Below are 22,727 nucleotides of genomic sequence, written 5' to 3' on the forward strand. Positions count from 1 at the left end.
CCTTTTTTTTTTTTGATGGAGTCTCGCTCTGTCACCCAGTCTGGAGTGCAGTCGCACAATTTTCACTCACTGCAGCCACCTCCTCCCAGGTTCAAGCTATTCTCCTGCCTCAGCCTCCCAAGTAGCTGGGATTACAGGGCGCCTTCCACCATGCCTGATTTTTGTATTTTTAGTAGAGACAGGGTTTCGCCATGTTGGCCAGGCTGGTCTCAAATTCCTGACCTCAAGTAATCTGCCCGCCTCAGCCTCCCAAAGTGCTGGGATTATAGGCGTGAGCCACCGCACCTGGCCAGCTTACTTAACTCTCATACTCTACCATATACTATGTATATATATCAGACCACTTGAGAAACCCCAGTTTGTTTTGAGGGAACCAGTAAGGCTGATTCCTTGTGCTTATATCCCAAACTTATATTTGAAGTTTTATAGAGTTTGTTTTTTGTATTTTTATTTTAATTTTCCCTCCACTTTATTGTGGTATAATTAAAATTGTATCTGTTTAAGGTATACAATGTGATGTTTTATATACACGTCTTTTGAAGTGATCACCACAGTTAAGTTAATTAACATATCTATCACCTCAAATAATTACCTTTTTGTGACAAGCACACTTAAGATCTGCTGTCTCAGCAAATTTCAAGTGCACAATATGTTATTATCAACTACAGTTACTATGCTGTATGTTAGATCTACAGAAAAAGTTTTTTGGTTTCTTTTCTTGAGACAGTATCTCACTCCGTCTCCCAGGCTGGATGGAGTGCAGTAGCAGGATCAATCTTAGCTCACTGCAGCCTCAACCTCCTGTCCTCCCACCTCAGCCTCCCGAGGCTCCCTGGGACTACAAGGGCACCACCATGCCTAGCTAATTGTTTTATTTTTAATGTCATTTTTGTAGAGATGGAGTTTGAGTATTTTGCCCAGGCTAATCTTGAACTGCTGGGCTCAAGCAGTCCTCCTGCCTCGGCCTCCCAAAGTGTTGGGATTACAGGCGTGAGCCACCACATCCAGCCTCAGAAAAGTTTTATAGGATTTAAGTAATAATATTGTCTGTATTTTATTGACCTTGTGGCATCTTCCTGTGCCAAGCACTTGATAAAAACAGTGTGAAATGGTTTGCTCTGTGCTGATTTGTGGAGGGCACGTGGGGAACTTGCTGGGAACTCGCTGGGAACGTGGGAGCTAGTTTCTACATTGTACTGTCTGCACGTATCAGCTCTTATTTCTGAATTTGGCTTTTTTGCAGGTCCCTAGCTGTTGGTAGTAAGTCCGGTTATAAATTTTTCTCCCTTTCTTCTGTGGATAAGCTGGAACAGATCTATGAATGCAGTAAGTGTTTGCTTTATTTTTCCCCTTCTTAAAAAAAAAAAAAAAAACAAGTTGTACTTGAATTGGAATGCGATCTAAAATTCAGACGCTGTGGTTGAAGTCCAGACACCCTCTGACCAGTCCTCTGCTTCCACCTTCATCTCCGCAAGAGGTGGCAACTAGTGACACCTGTGGCTGTCTGCCCCAATCTGTGCATTTGCCTACATAGGAGTGCAGGTACCGAGGGAGCTCTGTTCATGAGGGTCTTCAGTACATGAGCACATACCATATGTACTGGTCTGTAACTTCTCTCCCTTTTAATGCCATTTAAACCATCTAGATTACTGTCATAAAGGGCTTCCAGAAAATTGAAAATTTTACAGCCCCTATAGGAACAATTTATTTTCCCGCGTTGGCATTTTACAGCATTGAAGTGGCCCGCGTGTCGGAGAGGCTCATGGAACAGTGGGAGGTCATGCGCTTTGGCCTCTTGCTCAGTCATGTTTTATGTGGTTCTAGATGGATTACTTCATGTCTGAGCCTCAGTTTCTTTTATTTTTTGCAAAACAGAAATAATGCACGTCCGTAAGATTATTGCCAGGGTTAGAGATTATGTATGTGTGTACTTAACAGTATGCAAAAATAAAGATAATTATGGATTCACATGTAGTTGTAGGAAGTAATACAGGTCCCTTGCATCATTTACCCTGTTCTTCCCAATGGTAACATCTCACAAAGCCCCAGTGTAATATCATAGCCGGGATATTGACATCCACCTCTCCTGAGCACACTCTCCAGCCCTCCTTGTGCTCGTTTGTGTGTGCATAGGTGCTGTGCAGTCTTTTTTGTTTTTTTTTTTTTTTTTTGAGACGGAGTTTCACCCTTACTGCCCAGGCTGGAGTGCAGTCGTGCCATCTTGGCTCACCGCACCCTCCGTCTCCCCCAGGTTCCAGCGATTCTGAACTTTGTGCTGGTGACTTGAAATTATGGTGTTCTCCTGGCCCGCCAGCAGGTGCGGCCTTTCAGACTCCCTCCTGGGCCCTGGCCTCCTCTCTGCAGGTGAGCCTGCAGGTGCCCCTCACCTCCATCAGGAGATGTGTCTGATTCTCCCCAGCAGTCTCTTTGTTGTTGCTGCGCCCAAGAGCAAGTACCCAGGCCCTTTGCAGGGAGAGAGTGGGACAGCAGAATTTCCATGATCAGCGTCCCTGACTCATGGCTCCTGGTGGCTGGCTTAGGTTTTACTCCTTTCTTTGTCCTTAGATTTGCCTGCTGGTACTTACTAAATCTTCCAAAAAAGTCTTCCTTCTGCCATGGAGGCTGGGAGATGTGATCTGGGCGATAACATCGGTGTGAGCCAGGGCTGTTTATCCCAGGCGCCACCCGCCTTCCTGAAGTCCTGCCACCTGGCTGCCTTCACGTGAGCCACACAGCATTGCTCCCCATGGGGGTTTCTGCAGTGGAGGGCAGCCCTGTCTCCAGGCTTTTATGAATGACTGAAACTCAGTCTAGATCCAGATGAAGCGCCTGAATTGTGCTATTAAATTGTTGCTGGGGTCACTGTAGTCATCTGTTTTGAAATGCACAGAATTTTTTCCCCTATTGGGGGCCAGTGCTTATAAAGAGTAGAAGAATGCCGAAACCTGGTCTTTCCTTTTCTTCAAATTGAAGTTTAGTTACTGGCTTCTAGTGCCTTATTTCCCAGAGATTTTTAGTGGAACAAAATGGGATGTCTTGATAGTGTCTTTTAGAGTGGATATTGGCCAGGCACAGTGGCTCATGCCTGTAATCCCAGCACTTTGTAAGGCCAGGACAGGCGGATCACATGAGGCCAGGAGTTCAAGACGAGCCTGGCTAACATGGCAAAACCCTGTCTCTACTAAAAAAATACAAAAAAATTAGGCGTGGTGGCGCACACCTGTAATCCCAGCTACTAGGGAAGCTGAGGCACGAGAATCACTTGAACCCAGGAGGCAGAGGTTGCAGTGAGCCAAGATTGTGCCACTGTACTCCAGCCTCGGTGACAGTGAGACTGTCTTAATAAATAATAAAAAATAAAGAGTGGATGTTTCCTGACCAACATGGTAAGGTGGGTGCATGAATCTCTGTGTTCCTCTTAGTGAACTTGGGCCCTTAAAAATAGATGATGAAATGGACAAAGAATGTTTTGAGGCTTAGTTAACACTTTAAACTGAAGCTATTACATTGTTCTATTCCTAGAATATTATCTGCCTTTCCTCTTTCACATTTTTTTTTTTTTTTTTTTTTTAGTAGATAAGAGAATGTCTCTTAGAAAACAGGTTAGCTACTAAGTGAAATGTCAAGGTTGTTTTCTAGCATTTTTCTATAGGTAGACTCAGAGGAAAGAGTGTTTCTTCATGTTTCAATATTTAGTTCAAGCTCAGTATTGACGTCTACCCTCAAAACTCTTTAACAATCCATCATAAAATCAGATCTTTGCTGTCACTCACTGTGGCTGTTACAGAAAGAATGAGCCAGAGCTGGTCTTAGAGAAAAACAAGATGGACAGCTACTTGTTCTTCTTTTATTTACTTAGAAAAGAAAATTCACACACACACACACACACAAGAACTTGGTCTAGCCGTACCGGAAGATAGATTTTCTACCATCAATGTTGTAATTTCAAACTTGAAAGTTGCAGGAGCTGCCAGATAGGCTTTGCCCATTGTTTATGGACGCCTCATATATGTATATATATGGGGACAGAGTCTCGCTCTGTCACCCAGGCTGGAGTACAGTGGCATAATCATAGCTCACTGTACCCTTGACTTCCTGGGCTCAAGCGATCCTCCCACCTCAGCCTCCTGAGTAGCTGGGACCACAGCCACATGCCACTACACCTGGCTAATATTTTTGTAGAAACGGGGTCTTACTATGTTGCCCAGGCTGGTCTTGAATTCCTGGCCTCAAGCAGTCCTCCCACCTCAGCCTCCCAAAGTGCTGGGATTATAGGCGTGAGCCACTGCACCCAGCCTCTCATATGATCAGTGCTGGGATTACAGGCGTGAGCTACCATGCCCGGCCTCTCATATGATCATTTTCTTTCTCCATGTGCATTTTTGTTGTTGTTGTTTTTTGAATATACATAATGCCCAAAATGTGGTATCTTTTCCCTAAAATATTCTACAACAATATCCTACACTGTTAGGCAAAATAAATGAAGGGTATGGGTTTATTATTTGTAAAAGATCACAAAAATTTAGAAGTTGGCTTTTTTCAAAAGCTGCACTGTGTGTTTTCTTTGCATTTGCTAAGCTGGATTCTGAGCTAGGAAAACATCTCATAAACATTCCGTTCTGAAACCCAGCACAAGCAGACTGCTCCTTAGCTCAGCAAAAGTGACTAGAGCCTGCATTGATTATGGAAGTGTAGCCGTTGACATATAACATCTTTTATCAACCTTCCTACTTGGCCAAGAAACTAATCATTTACTTTATGGGCCATCATCTGCATCTTAAGGTTTGAGAAATGGTGTTTTCTGACGTTAGTCTTATTTGACAGGCAGTGCACTGGTTGGAATATTAATTTCAGTGAGATTTATAGTAATGGATCCTACAGAGGAGAAACCACGAGCATCTCTTGGCCTAAATCTGTGGTGCTGGAATGCTGGGCTCTTACCTTGCATCCTGGCGGAGCCGCAGGCACACACACAAATGGATTCAAGCAGTTATTTCATGGCCTCATTCTTCCCTTCCCACTCCAGAGCTTCATCGTTGCCAGCTATAAACCACGCCAGCAGAAGCAAAAAGCAACATTCTTTTTTAAATCAAGTAATTAATTTCTTAAATTTTAGTCAGGCAATCTCTAGGAGGCAAGTTTGGCAGAAACTGTGGCTGAGGCCACCTAGAATGAGTGCTAAAAGCAAGGCCTTTGACACTGGAGGTCACTAAAGTTTACATTCAGCCTTTTTTTTTTTTTGAGGCGGAGTCTCGCTCTGTAGCCCAGGCTGGAGTGCAGTGGCGCAATCTTGGCTCACTGCAAGCTCTGCCTCCTGGGTTCACGCCATTCTCCTGCCTCAGCCTCCTGAGTAGCGCCACCACGCCCGGCTGATTTTTTTGTGTGTGTATTTTTAGTAGAGATGGGGTTTCACCGTGTTAGCCAAGATGGTCTCGATCTCCTGACCTCATGATCCACCCGCCTCAGCCTCCCAAAGTGCTGGGATTATAGGTGTGAGCCACCGCACCCTGCCACGTTCAGCCTTTCTTAGCATCAGCCTGAGTGCCTCTTGGCACTACTGTCCTGGGACGTGCCATCTTGAGTCAATGCATCTGTGCAATCTGGTTTCTTTGCTTTCATTTGATTATTATGGCATGTTTCACCTAGCAGCCTGATCCACTGTCCACCATTATTTCATGGGAGGGCTGAGCCAGGTTTGTACTTCAGTTTACTGGAAAGTGATTGTTCTGGGTATGCGGGTTCCATGTATATTTATGTGTTTGAAAGTTCATCTGAGCCGGGCACGAGTGGCTCACGCCTGTTATCCCGACACTTTGGGAGGCCGAGGCTGGTGGATCACCTGAGGTGAGGAGTTTGAGACCAGCCTGGCCAACATGGTGAAACTCCACCTCTACTAAAAATACAAAAATTAGCCGGACATGGTGGCGCACTCCTGTAATCCCAGCTACTCGGGAGGCTGAGGCAGGAGAATCACTTGGACCTGGGAGTCAAAGGTTGCAGTGAGCCAAGATTGTGCCACTGCGCTCCAGCTTGGGCTGTCTCAAAAAAATTAAAAATAAGAAAGTTCATCTGTATGTGAAGTGTAATCGAAAAATATTAGAGCATCTTGAAATAATACAGTAGCAAAATGACAACAAACCTAAACTACTAGCAACATATAAGAGTAGGTTGCTTTCTGAAAGGTGTATTCCTGAAAAGATCTAGTCAGATTTGGTCCGTAGAACTTAATGTCACTGCGAAGTGCATCCTTTTGTGTTAGGGCTGTTACCACTACTACTACTATTGCGTTTTTAAAACACAGGGTCTTGCTCTGTCGCTCATGCAGCGCTGTCAGCACGACTCACTGTAGCCTCAACCTCCCGGGCTCGAGTGGCCCCCCGCTTCTCGCATAGCTGGGACTGACTACAGGTGCACACCACCATGCCCAGCTAATTTTTTTTTAAGAGTTGGGTTCTCACTGTGTTGCCAAGGCTGTTCTTGAACTCGTGGGCTCAGGCTGTCTTCCTGCCTCAGCCTCCTAAAGTGCTGGGCTTACAGGTGTGAGCCAACATGCCCGGCCTATTAGTCTTTTTTTTTTTTTTTTTTTTGAGACAGAGTCTTGCTGTATCGCCCAGGCTGGAGTGCAGTGGTGAGATCTCGGCTCACTGCAACTTCTGCCTCCTGGGTTCAAGCAATTCTCCTGCCTCAGCCTCCCAAGTAGCTGGGATTAGAGGCATGCACCACCACACCTGGCTATATTTTGTATTTTTAGTAGAGACGGGGTTTCACCCTGTTGGCGAGGCTGGTCTTGAACTCCTGACCTCAGGTGATCCACCCGCCTCAGCTTCCCAAAGTGCTGGGATTACAGGCGTGAGCCACTGCACCCGGCCCTGGCCTATTAGTCTTAAGTAATGACAAAAATGTGTTCACTCCAGAGTGATTGGTGGTTCATTTCTGCCTTTTGCAGAGCCACCTCTTCTACTTTTGGTTACTGACTCTTCTAAATGAGATAAGAGTTATAGATCTATTTCCCCCGGAACACTCAGTGTTTAGCATATGGTTTCAGCGACGTTAGAGACTCACGAAGCCCATCCAGTTATCCACGGACACCTGGTCTTTGCAGTTGGCCCTGACACTTAGTTTCTGTCCTGCCTCTGCTGCTGCCCATGTCCCCACAGGAGGAGGTGGCCCACTGTGTGCAACCTCCACCTCCCCAGTTCAAGTGATTCTCCTGCCTTAGCCTCCTTAGTAGCTGGGACTACAGGCATGTGTCACCACGCTTGGCTAATTTTTGTATTTTTTTTAGTAGAGATGGGGTTTCACCATTTTGGGCAGGCTGGTGTTGAACTCCTGACCTCAAGTGATCCACCTGCCTCCGCCTCCCAAAGTGCTGGGATTATAGGCATGAACCATCGTGCCTGGCCTTATTTACAATTCTTAAATCAGCTCAAACTGAGTTCTTTTTTTTTTTTTCCCATGCAGTCTTGCTGCTGCTGTTGTTTTTTTAACTACCTGTTTCTGCCCTTTGCCTCTTTTTCTGTTGGGTTATTTATCTCCTCATGACTTAAAGCAAATTAGCCATTTGTTAGGGGTTGCAAATATTTTTTTTTCTGGACTGTCATTTGCCTTTTGACCTTGTTTATGATTCTTTTCACCATTCTGAAGTCTTGAATTTCTGTATATTCAAATGCATTGATCTTTTTTTGTAAGGCTTCTAAGTACTAGAAAGGGTTTTTCCTGCTCCCAGCATGTACATAAAACATTTCCCAAGGTGGTCCTCTAATACTCTGGAGTCATGTTTTCCCTTCAGTACTTGGAGTGTATTGGATGTAAGGAATCCCTTGCATTCAGGGGCTGGGAAGGATGCTTGCCTGTGTCCTTACTTATGCAGAGGGGCTTACTCTGAAGCATTTAGGGTGAATGTCAGAAGGAGCTTCTCTTCCAAACTTCAGTAAAGAAAAAATCATTGAAGCAAAATGGTAGAAAGTTAGTATTTGTTGGATTAGGTGGTGAGTATATGGAGGTTCATTTTACTGTTCTCTTTTATGAATAGTTGCAGTTAAAAATGAGCTTTTCTGCCTTCATCCTCCCATTCCTGTTTAAAACATTCTGAAAGCTCTGCTTTTTCCCATTAACATTTTAGAAAAACCATTTCCAAGTGATGGTTGGTGGTATTACCTTCTCAGCACCTGCACGTAAGCAACTGAAGACATCATTTTTCTTTCTAACATTTTATTAAAGGAAATTTTCAAACTGAAAAGTTGAAAGTATTTTACAGCTAACACCTGTGTATCCACCACTTAGATTCTTCCCTTAACATTTTACTATACTTGTCCTAACACGCACGCACGCGCGCGCGCGCACGCACACACGCGCACACACGCACACACGCGCACACACGCACACACACGCACACACGCACACACACACACACACACACACACACACACACACACACACCATCCATCTTTTTTATTTTTATTTCTTTTTTTGAGACAGCATCTAGCTGTGTCACCCAGGCTGCCAGGCTGGAGTGCAGTGGTGCGATCATAGCTTGCTAAAGCTTTGACCTCCAGGGCTCAAGCGATCCTCCTGCCTCTGCCCCCAGAGTTGCTGAGACTACAGGAGTGCACCGCCATGCTCAACTAATTTTTCGATTTTTTTTTGTAGGGACAAGATCTTGTTATGTTGTCCAGGCTAGTCTCAAACTCCTGGGCTCAAGTGATCCACCTCAGCCTCCCAGAGTGCTGCGATTACAGACAAACCACCACACCTGGCTTTATTTTGTGTGTGCATTTCCGAGTAGACAGTAGGCATCAGTACATTTCTCCTCAATACTGAGTAGAGTTCAATGTTTGTTTTTTTCTTGTAAGATAAAATTTACTTACAGTGGAATGCATCTATCTTGAGTGAACACTATGTGAGTTTTAACAAATGCCTGCATCTCTGTGAACTGAAATCCTATCAAGGTTTACCATCACTCCAGAAAGTTCTCTCATACTTCCTTCCAGTCTCAGCTCCCTTCTGCCCACATTCACCAAGAGCCAACCAGTGTTCTGGTTTTTTTCTACTATAGATTAGTTTTGTCTTTTCTAGAACTTGATATGAACGGAGCATCTACTCTTTTGATGATGTGTCTTTCGCTCTGCATTTTTTTTTAGATTTATCCACATCTTATATCTCATTTGCCGAGTATGTGAATATATGACAGTTGTTGATGTATTCTCTTCATGACAGATATCTGGGCTCTTTGTAGTTTAGCTATTATGAACAAAGCTACCATGAACGTTCTCGTACAAGTCTTTTAATGGACACATATTTTCACTTAGATAAATGTGGTAGTGGAATTGTTGGGTAGATATGTGTTTAGTTTTGTAAGAAACCGCCATAACCCTCTCCTAAGTGACTATGCCATTTGTGGTTCCGTCAGTGCTTTATCAGAGTTCTGATTGCTCTATGTCCTCACTAACTTTTGAGAGAGAGTCTCACTCTGTCACCCAGGCTGGAGTGCAGTGGCACAATCTCGGCTCACTGCAACCTCCACCTCTGGGGTTCAAGCAATTCTCCTCCCTCAGCCTCCCAAGTAGCTGGGATTACAGGTGTGCGCCACCATACCTGGCTAATTTTTGTATTTTTGGTAGAGACGGGGTTTCACCATGTTGGCCAGGCTGGCCTGAAACTCCTGACCTCAAGCAATTTGGCCATCTCGACCTCCCAAAGTGCTGGGATTACAGGCGTGAGCCACCACACCCAGCCTCCTCACCAACTTTTGATGTTATTAGTTTTTTTCTTTTTAGCCCTTCTGATGTGTGTGTAATGATATCTTCGTGGTTTTAATTTGAATTTCTCAGGTAACTAATGATGTTGAACATTTTCATGTGCTTGTTGGCCGTTTATATATCTTCTGTGATGTGTCTGTTCCAGTCTTTTGTTGCTTTTTAGGTTTGGTTGTTTATCTTTTTATTATAGAGTTGTTAGAGCTCTTTAGATATTCTGGATACCAGGCCTTTGTCAGATATGTTTTGTGACTATTTCTCCTAGTCCGTGGGTGGCTTGCCTGTTTTCTTTGAGCAAATGGTTTAAATTTTGATGCAGTCGTATTTATGTTTTTTTTTTTTCTTCAATTTATGGTTTTTGCTTTCTAGGCCCTGTCCAAGAAACTTTTGCCTACCCTAGAGTCAGGAAGGTGTTTTCCTATGTGTTCCGTGAAAGCTTACGTAGTTAACACTATACATAAAAGCTAAAGTTTTTATATTTAAGCCAATAATCCATCTCATTAATTTTCATGTATGTTGTGAGGTATGAATCAAGGTTGTTTTTTTCCTAATGGATTCCTATTCCATCATTTGTTGAGAAGATTTTTCTTCCCTCCTGGGATTGCTTTGGTGCTTTACAGTTCTGTGACCTGTGAGTCTGTTTCTGGACTCTTTAGTCTCTTCTGATGATCTGTTTGTCAGTCTTCAACTTTATTCTTTTTCAGGATAGCTTTGCATTTTCTAGTTTCTTTTCCTTTCCATATAAAATTTAAAATCCACTTTGTCTGCAAAAGAGCCTGTTGGGATTATGATTAGGATGGGATTGGACCTAGAGATCAGTTTGAGAGTTGATATGTTAATAATATTGAGTACCCAGAATATGATATATCTCTTCATTTATTTAGCTCTTTTTAAATTTGTTTTGGTAATAGTCTGTGATTTTTTTTTTTTTTTTTTTGGTATGGAGGTCTTACATCTTTTGTAAAATTTATGCCTAATACTTTGGATTTTGACAGTATCGTAAAAGAAAATTATTTCATTTACTTTTCCAGTTTGCTGCTGGCCTAAACATATAATTAATTTTTTATATTTAATCTTGTATCCTATGACTTTGCTAAATTCATATATTAAATAGTTGCTCCATAGATTCCTTAAGATGGCAGTGAAGACTGTTTGATGTCTTGCTTTCTAATGTTTGTGCCTTTTATTTCTTTTTCTTGCCTCACTGCAATGTATAAGACCTCCAGCACAAAGTAAGGAGAGTGAGTATCCTTGCCTTGTTTCTAGTCTTAACGGGAAGAGTTCAGATATCTTCACCATTAAGTACAGTGTCAGCTGTAGATTTTCTTAACTGTTCTTCATCAGTGAAAGAAGGTTCTTCCTAATTCCAGGTTTCTTAAGTTTCTACCATGAATGAGCATTGCATTTTCTCATGCCTTTTCTGCATCTGTTGGCTTGGCACAGTCTTTCTCTGTCCAGTTGAATTGGAATTTATCACCACCTCTAAGGGCGACTTGCTCTTTGAGATGATCGTCTCATACTGTCCTCACTTTGAAATCTCCCACCTCCATCCCATCACAGTTAACACCTGCTGCTGCTTCAAGAGAGGTTGGTGCTGTCGGCCTGGGGCTCCCTTCTCTTTCCTTCTTCACGTGACCGGCCCCCTAAGTGGTTTGTTCCTCCAGGCAAGCAGTCTCAACCATAAATCCATCTCAGTATATCTAGTAGCTCCTGTATTTGAAGACAGAAACTTCCCTTGCCCATGCATATCCCCCAGCCCCTCCCATATTTCTACTTCTCCAGAATATAACTTCTTTTTTTGTTTTGTTTTTTTTTTTGTTTTTTTTTTTTGGTGGAGTCCCGCTTGCTGCCCAGGCTGGAGTGTGGTGGTGCCATCTCGGCTGGCTGCAACCTCCGTCTCTCAGGTTCAGCTGATGCTCCTGCCTCAGCCTCCCAAGTAGCTGGGATTACAGGCGCCCACCACGATGCCCGGCTCGTTTTTTGTATTTTTAGTAGAGACGGGGTTTCACCATGTTGGCCAGGCTGGCCTCAAACTCCTGACCTCAGGTGATCTGCCTGCCTCGGCCTCCCAAAGTGATGGGACTCCAGGCGTGAGCCCCTGCGCCTGGCCTGTAGCATAACTCCTGTAGATAGTTGCCTAAGTTTTTTTCCACTCCTCATTCTCTTTGATGTTTCAGCCATTCTTGCTGCATATCTCCATCAAAATAGGTCAAGGTCTCCAGATAAGCTCCTCGTTCCCAGACTCGGGGGACGCGTCTCGTTTCCTCTTCCCTCCTCTGCAGCGCGGGGCACAGTTGCCTGCTTGCTGTTCTTCAGATACCCTCTTCTGTTGGCTTCCATCTCATACACGGTCTTGGCTTTTCTCTCACTCAATCTCCTTTGCTGACCTTTGGCAGTTTCGGTGCCACACAGGGCCCTGGGCCCACATCTCTTTGGCCTCTTCTCCGTGATGGCAGGCACTGCCCTGTTTACCACTGTATACTTGGGATGGTCTCTCCTGGTAGGATCTGCTGTTTGTGTTGAATGGGTGAAGTAAATAAGTTTTACCAGGCAAAGCAGTAAGAACGTATTCTTTGAAAAAAAATAAAAATACAGTTGATTCTTGTTATATTCAGAGTTCTAGTCTGTAAGTCTCTGGGACACTGGATTAGTGAATCATGAAGTGTTGTTCCCGGGGAAGGATTGGTAGGTGGCCTCTGGTCGCAACGTTTTCATCAGCTGATCAAAAGACAACCTCGTTTTGTGTGTGCTTCCCTGCCTCAAGACATGCTGACGTAATGGAGATTGTTGGTTTGCTAACATTGAACTCGCGGCTCGCATAGAACTCAGCCCACACATATGCTTTCTCCGTGGGGTACATCACAGGCTGCTTGTGCTTAGGGACACTCGACGACGCTCAGCACTGTGCCAGGGATAATAGTGAAATCAACAAAAAGCACAAAAGTACAAAAAGCAGACACTCAGTAGCCCTATATAGACCATGAAAAGGACAGTTGTTTTCAGAATCAACACGAGAAGATAGGACGTTGCCCTGTGTGATCTCAGCCAGGAACATGTGCATCATGTGACTCAAATCTTTTCCCGAGGCTGGGAGCGGTGGCGCACACCTGTAATCCGAGCACTTTGGGAGGCCAAGGTGGGCAGATCACCTGAGGTCAGGAGTTGAAGACCAGCCTGGCCAACATGGTGAAACCCTGTCTCTACTAAAAATAGAAAAATTAGAGAGGCGTGGTGGCATGCACCTGTAGTCCCAGCTACTCACCAGGCTGAGGCAGGAGAATTGCTTGAACCCGGGAGGCAGAGGTTGCAGTGAGTCAAGATCGCACCATTGCACTCCAGCCTGGGCAACAAAAGCAAAACTCTGTCTCAAAAAAAAAAAAAATCCCACTTTGCATGTGTCCACAGACGGCTGTAAAACACCATGAGTGTTTATGTGGGGTCACAAATAAACCTTACCTAGCAGGTGAGTTCACAGATACTGAGCCTGTGCATGTTGAGGAGCAGCCCTATTTGGAAGTAAGTTCTTTTCACCACTGATTGGATTTAGGAGGCCAGTGGAGAGGCCAGTGGATTTAAATAAAATTGTACTTAATAAAAAACCAGTTTTTTGTATACCAGGTTTTCCTATGTGTCCCAACCCTGGAGTTAATGAAGCTGAGAGTCCAACTCTTCTTTCACCATTCAGGAAGTAGATATCAGGCCTTACAGCTAATTAGAGCAGAGCTGAGACTGGAATGTGATTGTTAAAACTCACGTTCCTGCAGGGTCGCCGTCGCACCCCGTACTCACCAAGGTTGCGGTGCCGCACACACGCCCAGTGCGTGTGTTAGGATGCGTGCCACTGAGCTTCACCAAGAGCACTTCTGCCTCTTGGATGTAGCACTGGGGTTAACAGCATTTCACCACTGAAACTGAATGGCACAGAGATTGAGTTTTGTGGTGGTGGTTTTTTTTTTTTTTTTTTGTGATGTTTTTAAAATAACACCATTTGGGGAGTTTGGGGAATATCCAAAATCTGGTCATAAGGTCCATTCCATCCATTCAGCCAGTGTGGAAGGAGCTCCTCCTCCACGGGAGGCGACATTAGACCTGGGGGTGCAGCCGTGAATGGGCCAAACACGGCACCTGTCCTCAGACCACCGGTCCAGCAGGGAACTCTGTCGCTCAGCCATAGCCTTGATTCTCAGTGGTAAGCACGGTGACTGCTAGAGGCAACAGGTACAGGATGCAACTGGGCCAGTGCGTGCAGCCCCAAATACTATGAAGTACTACCTGAGAACGGGGTGCCTGGAGAGTGAGAGGCTGGACAGTGGCCGGGGAAGGGCCTTGTGCCCCTGGATTTGCATATGTGGCTGCCGGATTCGAGAATTGAGGGTGGCAGCCTCAGGACACCAGCCATGATCATCATTCAGTCCCACCCTCCTTTTTGGGGCAGGACTGGTATTACAGACAGGGTCTCGCTCTTTTGCCCAGGCTGGTGTGCAAGAACGCGATCACGGCTCGTTGCAGCCTCAACCTCCTGGGATCAGGCACTCTTCCTACTTCAGCTACACAGACATGCACCACCACGACCAGCTAATTTTTGTATTTTTTGTAAAGATAGGACCTCACTATGTTGCCCAGGCTGGTCTCGAATTCCTGGCCTCAAACAGTCCTCCCACCTTGGCCTCCCAGAGTGCGGGGATTACAGATGCAAAGCACCGCATCTGGCCCCAGCCCTCTTTCTCACCCACCGCCTAGCAAGCAACATGACTTGGTATCCATGTTTATCTCCTGAGGGAAAGAGAGGACTAGTCAGAGAACCAGGGTCTGATCTTTAGGGAAATTATTTTACTGCAAATAATTGACATTCCGGGTTATGTACCATCTCTTCTGAGTTGGGTTGGCCTCGTGTCTGAGTGGTGCTGCGTGCCAGGTGCTAGGGGTGCATCCGCTGACAAAGATTCCTGTGTCCACGCACTGGCATGATCCCTTCCTGATCGTGCCTTTCGTTGACAGTTCCTGGAAGACGGTGGCCCCTAGTCTGAGATGCTGCTGAGCAGAGAAGCTGCAGACAGAGCCTGTCCTCCCCGACCCCGCCACCGTCTCCCCATTTGTGGCAGACGCTTGCATTTGTTCCTTTTGAATGAAGGTCACTTGCTGTTGTCAGAAAGATTTATGGCAGCTTTCTGGTAAAAGCAACTGAAAAGACACTGAATGGACGCTGTGAAGAGCTTAGGATGATGCGCTTGTTGTTTATGGCCTGTTCCATTCAAAGTGGTGTCGCACTGCACGATGGCGCGTAGGTCAGCAAGGGGCCGCAGGTGCGACGGTGGTCCTGTGAGAGGAGCAGGCCATGTTTTTGCTGCAGCTTTCCCATGTTTCATTTACACACACAAGTACTTGTCACTGTGCTGCAGCAGCTACAGTATCCAGTTAGTCTGATGCAGCGCAGGTCTGTAGCCAGGAGCCCCAGGCCACAGCACACAGCCTAGGGGTGTAGTGGGCCTACCATCTAGATTTGTGTTTGCACGGCAGAATTGCCTACAGGGCTTTTGTTTGTTTTGTTGTTGTTGTTTTTGAGACAGAGTCGCTCTGTGGCCCAGGCTGGAGTGCAGTGGCGCGATTTCGGCTCACTTCAAGCTCCGCCCCCCGGGTTCACACCATTCTCCTGCCTCAGGCTCCTGAGTAGCTGGGACTACAGGCGCCCACCACCATGCCTCGCTAATTTTTTGTATTTTTAGTAGAGATGGGGTTTCACCATGTTAGCCAGGACGGTCTCGATCTGACCTTGTGATCCGCCCGCCTCGGCCTCCCAAAGTGCTGGGATTACAGGCGTGAGCCACCGCGCCCGGCCCCTTCAGGGCATTTCTTAGAATGTATGTCAGCGTTTTGTGACACATGAGTGTAATAGCAACATCTTTTTAATAAATATGTGTCATGCCACTTTGGACATGTGTGATTCTTTGGCCAGCCTCGGTATGCGAGCATGTAGGCTAGCGCTCAACACATGAGTCTGTGGAACCCAGGGGAAGCAACTGCAGTTTCCTAGTAGTTTGTGTCTTAATTAAGGGAGCCCCGAGACCTTACTCTTTCACTTTACCTAGGAGTTTGGTTCCTAAACTCACCATTCAAATCCAGCAACAGAACTGATTGAAAGGAACCTTTGTCTTTTGTGTGAATGCTCATGAGGGGCCATCCTTACAGTGGAAACGCTCCTGAGGCTCCAGCGAATCAAGACTCTCAGACCCCCGGGCTGTCCCCACCCCATGACCACATGTTCCACAGGCACCCTCAGCGCTGTGGCCATAGCCATGTGGAGATGTTCACGCATGTACTTCCCTTTGTGATTTCAGCCGATACGGAAGATGTGTGCATCGTAGAGAGATTGTTCTCCAGCAGCCTAGTGGCCATTGTGAGCCTTAAAGCACCAAGGAAGCTAAAGGTTTGCCACTTTAAGAAGGGAACTGAGATCTGCAACTACAGCTACTCCAACACGATTCTGGCTGTGAAGCTCAACAGGCAGGTGAGCGCTGCCCCAGCTGGGTGTGGGCTTGTCTATTGCTCCCTCCAGCACTCTGGGACAAGCCCACCCCACCGGCATGCCCCTCCGTCATTCCCTTGCTGCCTGGCCCCACATTGCCGGGCACAGATCCTTGCCTACAGAGACCAGCTCTGTTTCCTTACCCACCAGCTTTGCTCAACCCATTCCATTCACGACAAATGCCTGGGCCTCTGCCACACTGCTCCCATACAGGCGTCCCCGGCCCCACCTAGAGGGTGGATGGCAGTCTCTTTCACTCATTACCTGGTTTTGCTTTTATAAATGTTACTTAAAGAAAAAAATATTTGGCCGAGCACAGTGGCTCACGACTGTAATCCCAACACTTTGGGAGGCCGAGGCGGACAGATTGCCTGAGGTCAGGAGTTTGAGACCAGCCTGGCCAACATGATAAAACCCTGTCTCTACTAAAAATACAAAAATTAGCCAGGTGTGGTGGCAGGCACCTGTAATCCCAGCTACTCGGGAGTCTGAGGCAGGAAAATCGCTTGAACCCGGGAGTTGGAAGTTGCAGTGAGCCGAGGTCATGTCATTGCACTCCCGCTTGGGCAACAAGAGCGAGACTTCGTCTCAAAAAAAAAAAAAAAATCTTTTAGACTTTTTTTTCCTTTTGTAAATTGTTAGTTTAACTTTGAATTCAAGATGAAGGATTTATTGCTTTATCACCCCCTAAACTAATAAGACTGTCTGGCACAGAGGAAGGACGTGGTGGGTGGCACGTGTGCGTGTTTCATGAGGTTGTCTCCCAGCTTATGCTCACGCCCAGGGTAACAGCACCACCCGGGAGACCCCTGGCAATCTGATTCTGCCCACATTCCCTGCAGGGAAAGCTCATTAGGCTGCTGGCTGTAGAGTGGACATGATGACAGGCAGTAGCTGCACTCTGAGATATGGTGACTAGGTGAAGTCACAGTAGAGAGGCTCTTACCTTATGCAGTTGAAACTAGGAACTGGTCTGTTAACTGACATAGTTGGTTAGAATGGGAAATTATAAGACATCATATTTTGAGCATTTAAAAATTGTAAAGCATACAAATTGTGTTCACGTCCAACTAATGTAGAGCTGGGTGCGTGCCTGTCATCTTTCTTGCATAAATCGTCTCAGCGATGCATCGTCTGCATGTCTACTTTCATTTTCTTCCAAATGGAGCAGGAACTTGCAAAGTAATCTGAGTGTGCAATAAAATGTTAGACCTTTTAAAACCCCCTTATTTTCATTTTACCTGTGCTGCACTCAGCATCAGTTTTAAAAAGCAAATCTTTCCAAATCTGTTCACAGCACACTTGTCTTAGCTGTAGGTTAGCATTTGCCTAACACTGAACTAAATGGCCTGGTTAGAATTCCCAGTAAAGTTGGGGTGAGTATGAGGGAGAGGTGCACCCTGCCGGGCTCCTTCTTGATTGCTGATGGAAAGCAGCTGTATCCTTGGCGCTTCTAACATTGGTCTGCATGGTGTTCTAGAAGGAACTAAGATTGTGAGGCCAAGGCAGGGGTGGATCACCTGAGGTCAGGAGTCCAAGACCAGCCTGGCCAACATGGTGAAACCCCATCTCTACTAAAAATACAAAAATTAGCCAGGCGTGGTGGCAGGCACCTGTAATTCCAGCCACTTGGGAGGCTGAGGCAGGAGAATCATTTGAACCCGGGAGGCAGAGGTTGCAGTGAACTGAGATCACACCATTGCACTCCAGCCCGGGTGACACAGCGAGACACTGACTCCAAAAAAATAAAATACAATAACAATAGAAGGAACGAGAGCGTCATAGTCCAGCAGTCAGTCAATTGGAGATTGGGGCAGGTGTTGCACTGGCTGTTGCTTGATGTTTGGTTTTGTTTTGTCTCTTGCCTAGAGGCTGATAGTATGCCTGGAGGAGTCCCTGTACATTCACAACATTCGGGACATGAAGGTGCTGCATACGATCAGGGAGACGCCTCCAAACCCTGCAGGTGAGCTAACTTGTGAGGAGAGAATCCCATTTTTCTGATTTTGCCCTTGAAAGATAGCTATAGGTGAGAGAGATTTTTTCTTTTTATAGGTTCCACAGATGAGACAGATTTTAAAAGTATTGATCCCAAACCAAGCTGCCTTCCTACTGATGCTGGTCATGTGACCACATAAACTCATTGGTTTGATCAGCTTTCAAGTTTAAGGTTATTGATCAGTTCAAACCAAAGGCTTTTAATCTCTTTACAATACTGGTATCACCTAAGGTGGGGATTTGGGGTTGCAGAACTTTCTTAACACAGCAAACAAGATTGTATCCAAGCTATTATTTGTTCCTAATGCTCTGTTAAGTGAATGCTGAATTATGTCTGACATCCAAGAGGGAACTCTCAGGTGGAAGTTTGCATCTCGTCCTCCATGTGTCATTTGCAGGCCTGTGTGCGCTGTCAATCAACAACGACAACTGCTACTTGGCGTACCCAGGGAGCGCGACCATCGGAGAGGTGCAGGTCTTCGATACCATTAATTTGGTGAGATGCCTTTCCTGCTCGAATAGCTCTCTAAAGTGTGGCTTTTTCTTGAAGAGGAGCACTGTGGTGTCCCTGGCATCCTGACTTGGCTCAGCAATACAACCGCTGCACTTTTTTTTTTTTTTTTTTTTTTTTTTTTTTTTGAGACAGGGTCTTGCTCTGTCGCCCATGCTGGAGTGCAGTGGTGCAGTCCTAGCTCACTGCAGCCTCAACCTCCCGGGCTCAAGTGATCCTCCTGCCTCAGCCTCCCAAGGAGTTACAGTCATGCAACACCACACCCAACTAATTTTTTATTTTTGTAGAGATGGAGTCTTGCTGGGTTGCCAAGGCTGGCCTCAAACTCCTGGGCTCAAGCCATCCTCCCGCCTTGGCCCCCTAAAGTGCTGGGATTACAGGCGGGTGCCCCGCGCCCAGCCCCGCTACTCTCTTCTCAGTAGCAGAGCAGGTCTGGCTCATTCTGCTTCTGGATCTGCTGCAGCGTTCAGACCAGTGCTGAGCTCCTCGCCACGGGAATGTTTGAAGGAACATAGAAAACCTTAGGGATAAACTGCTTTGCTTTTTCTAAATTTGGAGCAGCATTTCCTTGGATGCCCAGCCCCAGTAAATCAAGTGGGTTTGGCATTTGTTTGGACCGTAATGGTGTTTTAGGAACAGCTAATTGGCACTTGCGGACCAAGTGCCAGCCCTGGGGCGTGGGCGGTCACTGTGCTGCGGCCACGCTTTATTGGTGTCCCTTTTTCAGAGAGCTGCAAACATGATTCCGGCTCACGACAGTCCTTTAGCGGCATTGGCCTTTGACGCAAGTGGAACTAAACTTGCCACGGCTTCGGAGAAGGTGAGTCTGCTTTTCCCCGGGGGAGCGCTGGTGCCAAGGCGTCCAGAGACTTTTTCAGTTCTGTTCACACAGCCAGCTTAGAGGCAAGGTCTTATACTTACCAGCTCCGGGAGAAGCGAAGACAGCCACCCGCTTGTCAGGCCATGGGCTCGTGCTGCCCGAGAGTGAGCGGAGCTTGCGGTGTGTCACTGGGACGGGAGAGCTGGTCCACGTTTGTAGTAGAAAATACAGAAATGTCCAGAGGAGACAGAAGTGCCGTGTGTAACCACGCCGCTCACCCAGTGTGTTTCTAAATGATGAAACTAACACGTAACAGTAAAGAACCCAGACAGTGATAAAACGTGAAAAAGCAAGGCCAGAATTCTATCCAGCCCGTCTGAACACATTTCAGTGTATTTCCTTTCATTTTCTCTTTAGTCAACAAAATTGGGATCTTACTATGGGTATAATTTATCCTTTTTCACTCTGCATGACATTTGTCTAAGTTCAAAAACACTTGTAATGGCCGTGCAGTATTTAGTTGTGATTTATGTCAACATCACCCTTTTGGGACTTTGTTTCTAATATGTTGCTGACGTAGGTAGTAGTGTATTTAAGTCATGTATCAATCTTTTATATGTATTTCTAACTATGAATTCAAGAGATTCCAGTAAGAAGAATGTCTGGCTTTAAAGGAGATGGCCTCTAAATGTCCCCGTATACCTGTGACCGCGTGGCGAGGCTCCCTGGCCCCCAGGAGACTGAAGGCTCCTCGTTCTCTTCCTCACTTGGACTGTGCCTCTCTTTTCGTTTCAGTTCCTCTTTTCTTGAAAGTTCCGTCTTCTCTTCTTCTGTCTTGAGGTCGCGTCTGCTCTCCCGCCTCCGTTGTCTCCTCTGGATGCCCGTCCGCTCTTCATTGCCCACCGATGACCTTTACTTTGATTTGGATATGATTTTGCTTCTCATTGAAATCCTAAAATAGCCTCCCCTTTCAAGCCATCTCTCCCCTCAAACTATCGACCAGAGAAGATACAATAAAACGTCGGCTCACTTCCTTAGCTTTCCTGCCTGGGCCTTTGTTCTTCAGTCTCACACCCGAGTTCTGTAATAATGATGTCACCGCTTATGGGTCACTTCTGTGTCATGAATTATCCTGGATCTTTTATCTTCATTACCTCATTTGTTTCCCCTCAGCAAGGTAAACATTTCTCTGTTTCATAGCAAGGGCTCAGAGAGGTTAAGCAGTGTGCGTGGGGCTGCCCAAGTGGGCAGCAACAGAGGGGTCAGACTCCAAGCCTGACTTTGATTCTAATTATGCTAGACTATCCCAATATCACCTTGTCCTTTTCTTTTCCCTTTGAAATGGCCCTGAAATTCTGTTACCCTTTGACTAATCAAAGTCTCACTGTTACATTTTTTTAGTAGCTCTTATAAAGGCCCAAAAGGACTTGATGGAATTTTAAGGCCCATAAAAATAGAATTTTTTTTTCTGTACTATAAAAAGGAAACTTGATTGCTTTTACATGGAATCCTCTTATCTGTGGAGTGAGAGCAGCAAGGCCTTCCCAGCCCTGCTCTGTCCCAGGTGCTGAGGCCCCACTGAGGCCTGTGACTTAATCCTGCTTTCAAGAATCTTGCGGTCATGTGGCAACAAAACAACTCTTAATTAGTATTGCACGGTAGATGTGCACCAAAAAATTATGTCTCCATCTAAAAGTTTAGGCTGCAGAGGACAAAACCTTTGCTGTGGTTATTTTTGTATATGGATGCAGAAAATAGTTCATTCTCTAATTCTCGATGTTACAAACTCAGTTTGTGTCCCTCCATCCAGAGAGAACCAACTGTTCTCAAGTACCAGTTTTTTTTTTTTGAGACAGGGTCTTGCTTGCTCTGTCGCCCAGGCTGGAGTACAGTGGCACAATCTCTGCTCTATGCAACCAACCTCCACCTCCCAGGCTTAAGTGATCTTCCTACCTCATCCTCCCAAGTAGCTGGGACTACAGGCACCTGCCACCACGCCCGGCTAATTTTTGTATTTTTTGTAGAGATGGGGTTTCACCATGTTGGCCAGGCTGGTTTCAAACTCCTGAGCTCAAGCGATCTACTCACCTCAGCCTCCCAAAGTGCTAGAATTACAGGAGTGAGCCACCGTGCCTGGCCTATATCCTGATTTCTAATAGCTGTGTACTATCCCATTGTATGAGTTTACCATAATTTATGTAAACAATTCCTTGGTGTTCTACACTTTAGGTCATCTGCTGCTTTTTACTTTTTTGTTGTTTTTGTTTTTTTGAAACGGAGTCTTGTTCTGTCCCCCAGGCTGGAGTGCAGTGTGGTGTGATCTCAGCTCACCACAACCTCCGCCTCCTGGGTTCAAGCAGTTCTCCTGCCTCAGCCTCCTGAGTAGCTGGGATGACAAGCGCACACCACCACACCCAGCTAATTTTTGTATTTTGAGTAGATGGGGTTTAACCACGTTGGCCAGGCTGGTCATGAACTCCTGACCTCGTGATCCACCCGCCTTGGCCTCCCAAAGTGCTGGGATTACAGGAGTGAGCCACCACGCCCAGCCACTTTTTACTATTTATAAACACGGAGATAGTGCAGTGGCACGATCATAGCTCACTGCAGCCTCCACTTCTGGGACAACAGGAGTGAACCATTAGGCTTGGCTGATTTTTTTGTTTTTTTTGTAGAGATGGGGTCTCGCTATGTTGCCCAGGTTGGTCTTGAACTCCTGGGCTCTAGTGTTTCTCCTGTCTTGGCCTCCCCCAAGTGTCGGGATTACAGGCATGAGTTACTGCATTCGGCCTAGATAGTCTTTTCTTTTTTTCTTTCTTTCTTTTTTTTTTTTTGAGACAGAGTCTCTCTGTAGCCCAAGCTGGAGTGCAATGGCGCGATCTCAGCTTACTGCACCTCCACCTCTGGGGCTCAAGTGATTCTCGTGCCTCAGTCTCCCAAGTAGCTGGGACTACAGGTGCGTGCCACCACACCCAGCTAATTTTTTTTTTTTTTTTGAGACGGAGTCTTGCTGTGTCACCCAGGCTCAAGTGCAGTGGTGCAATCTCGGCTCACTGCAACCTCCGCCTCCTGGGTTCAAGCGATTCTCCTGCCTCAGCCTCCTGAGTAGCTGGGATTACA

General features: G+C 46.0%; 1 protein-coding gene across 6 annotated transcripts in view; it reads left to right on the plus strand.

The window, feature by feature from the left end:
- Positions 1-22,727, plus strand: part of WIPI2 (WD repeat domain, phosphoinositide interacting 2) — a 41,398-nt gene that overhangs the window by 8,029 nt on the left and 10,642 nt on the right. For 5 of the 6 annotated variants that reach the window (XM_054496064.1, XM_054496062.2, XM_054496065.2 and 2 more), the window contains 5 exons: positions 1,244-1,326; positions 16,091-16,260; positions 18,148-18,244; positions 18,675-18,772; positions 19,515-19,607. In XM_054496064.1, coding sequence (XP_054352039.1) covers positions 1,244-1,326; positions 16,091-16,260; positions 18,148-18,244; positions 18,675-18,772; positions 19,515-19,607 — 541 coding nt within the window. The remainder of the gene's footprint in view (positions 1-1,243; positions 1,327-16,090; positions 16,261-18,147; positions 18,245-18,674; positions 18,773-19,514; positions 19,608-22,727) is intronic. The other variant, XM_054496066.2, reaches the window with a different exon arrangement.

This window comes from Pongo pygmaeus, chromosome 6 (genome assembly GCF_028885625.2).
Source record: "Pongo pygmaeus isolate AG05252 chromosome 6, NHGRI_mPonPyg2-v2.0_pri, whole genome shotgun sequence".
Lineage (NCBI taxonomy): Eukaryota > Metazoa > Chordata > Mammalia > Primates > Hominidae > Pongo > Pongo pygmaeus.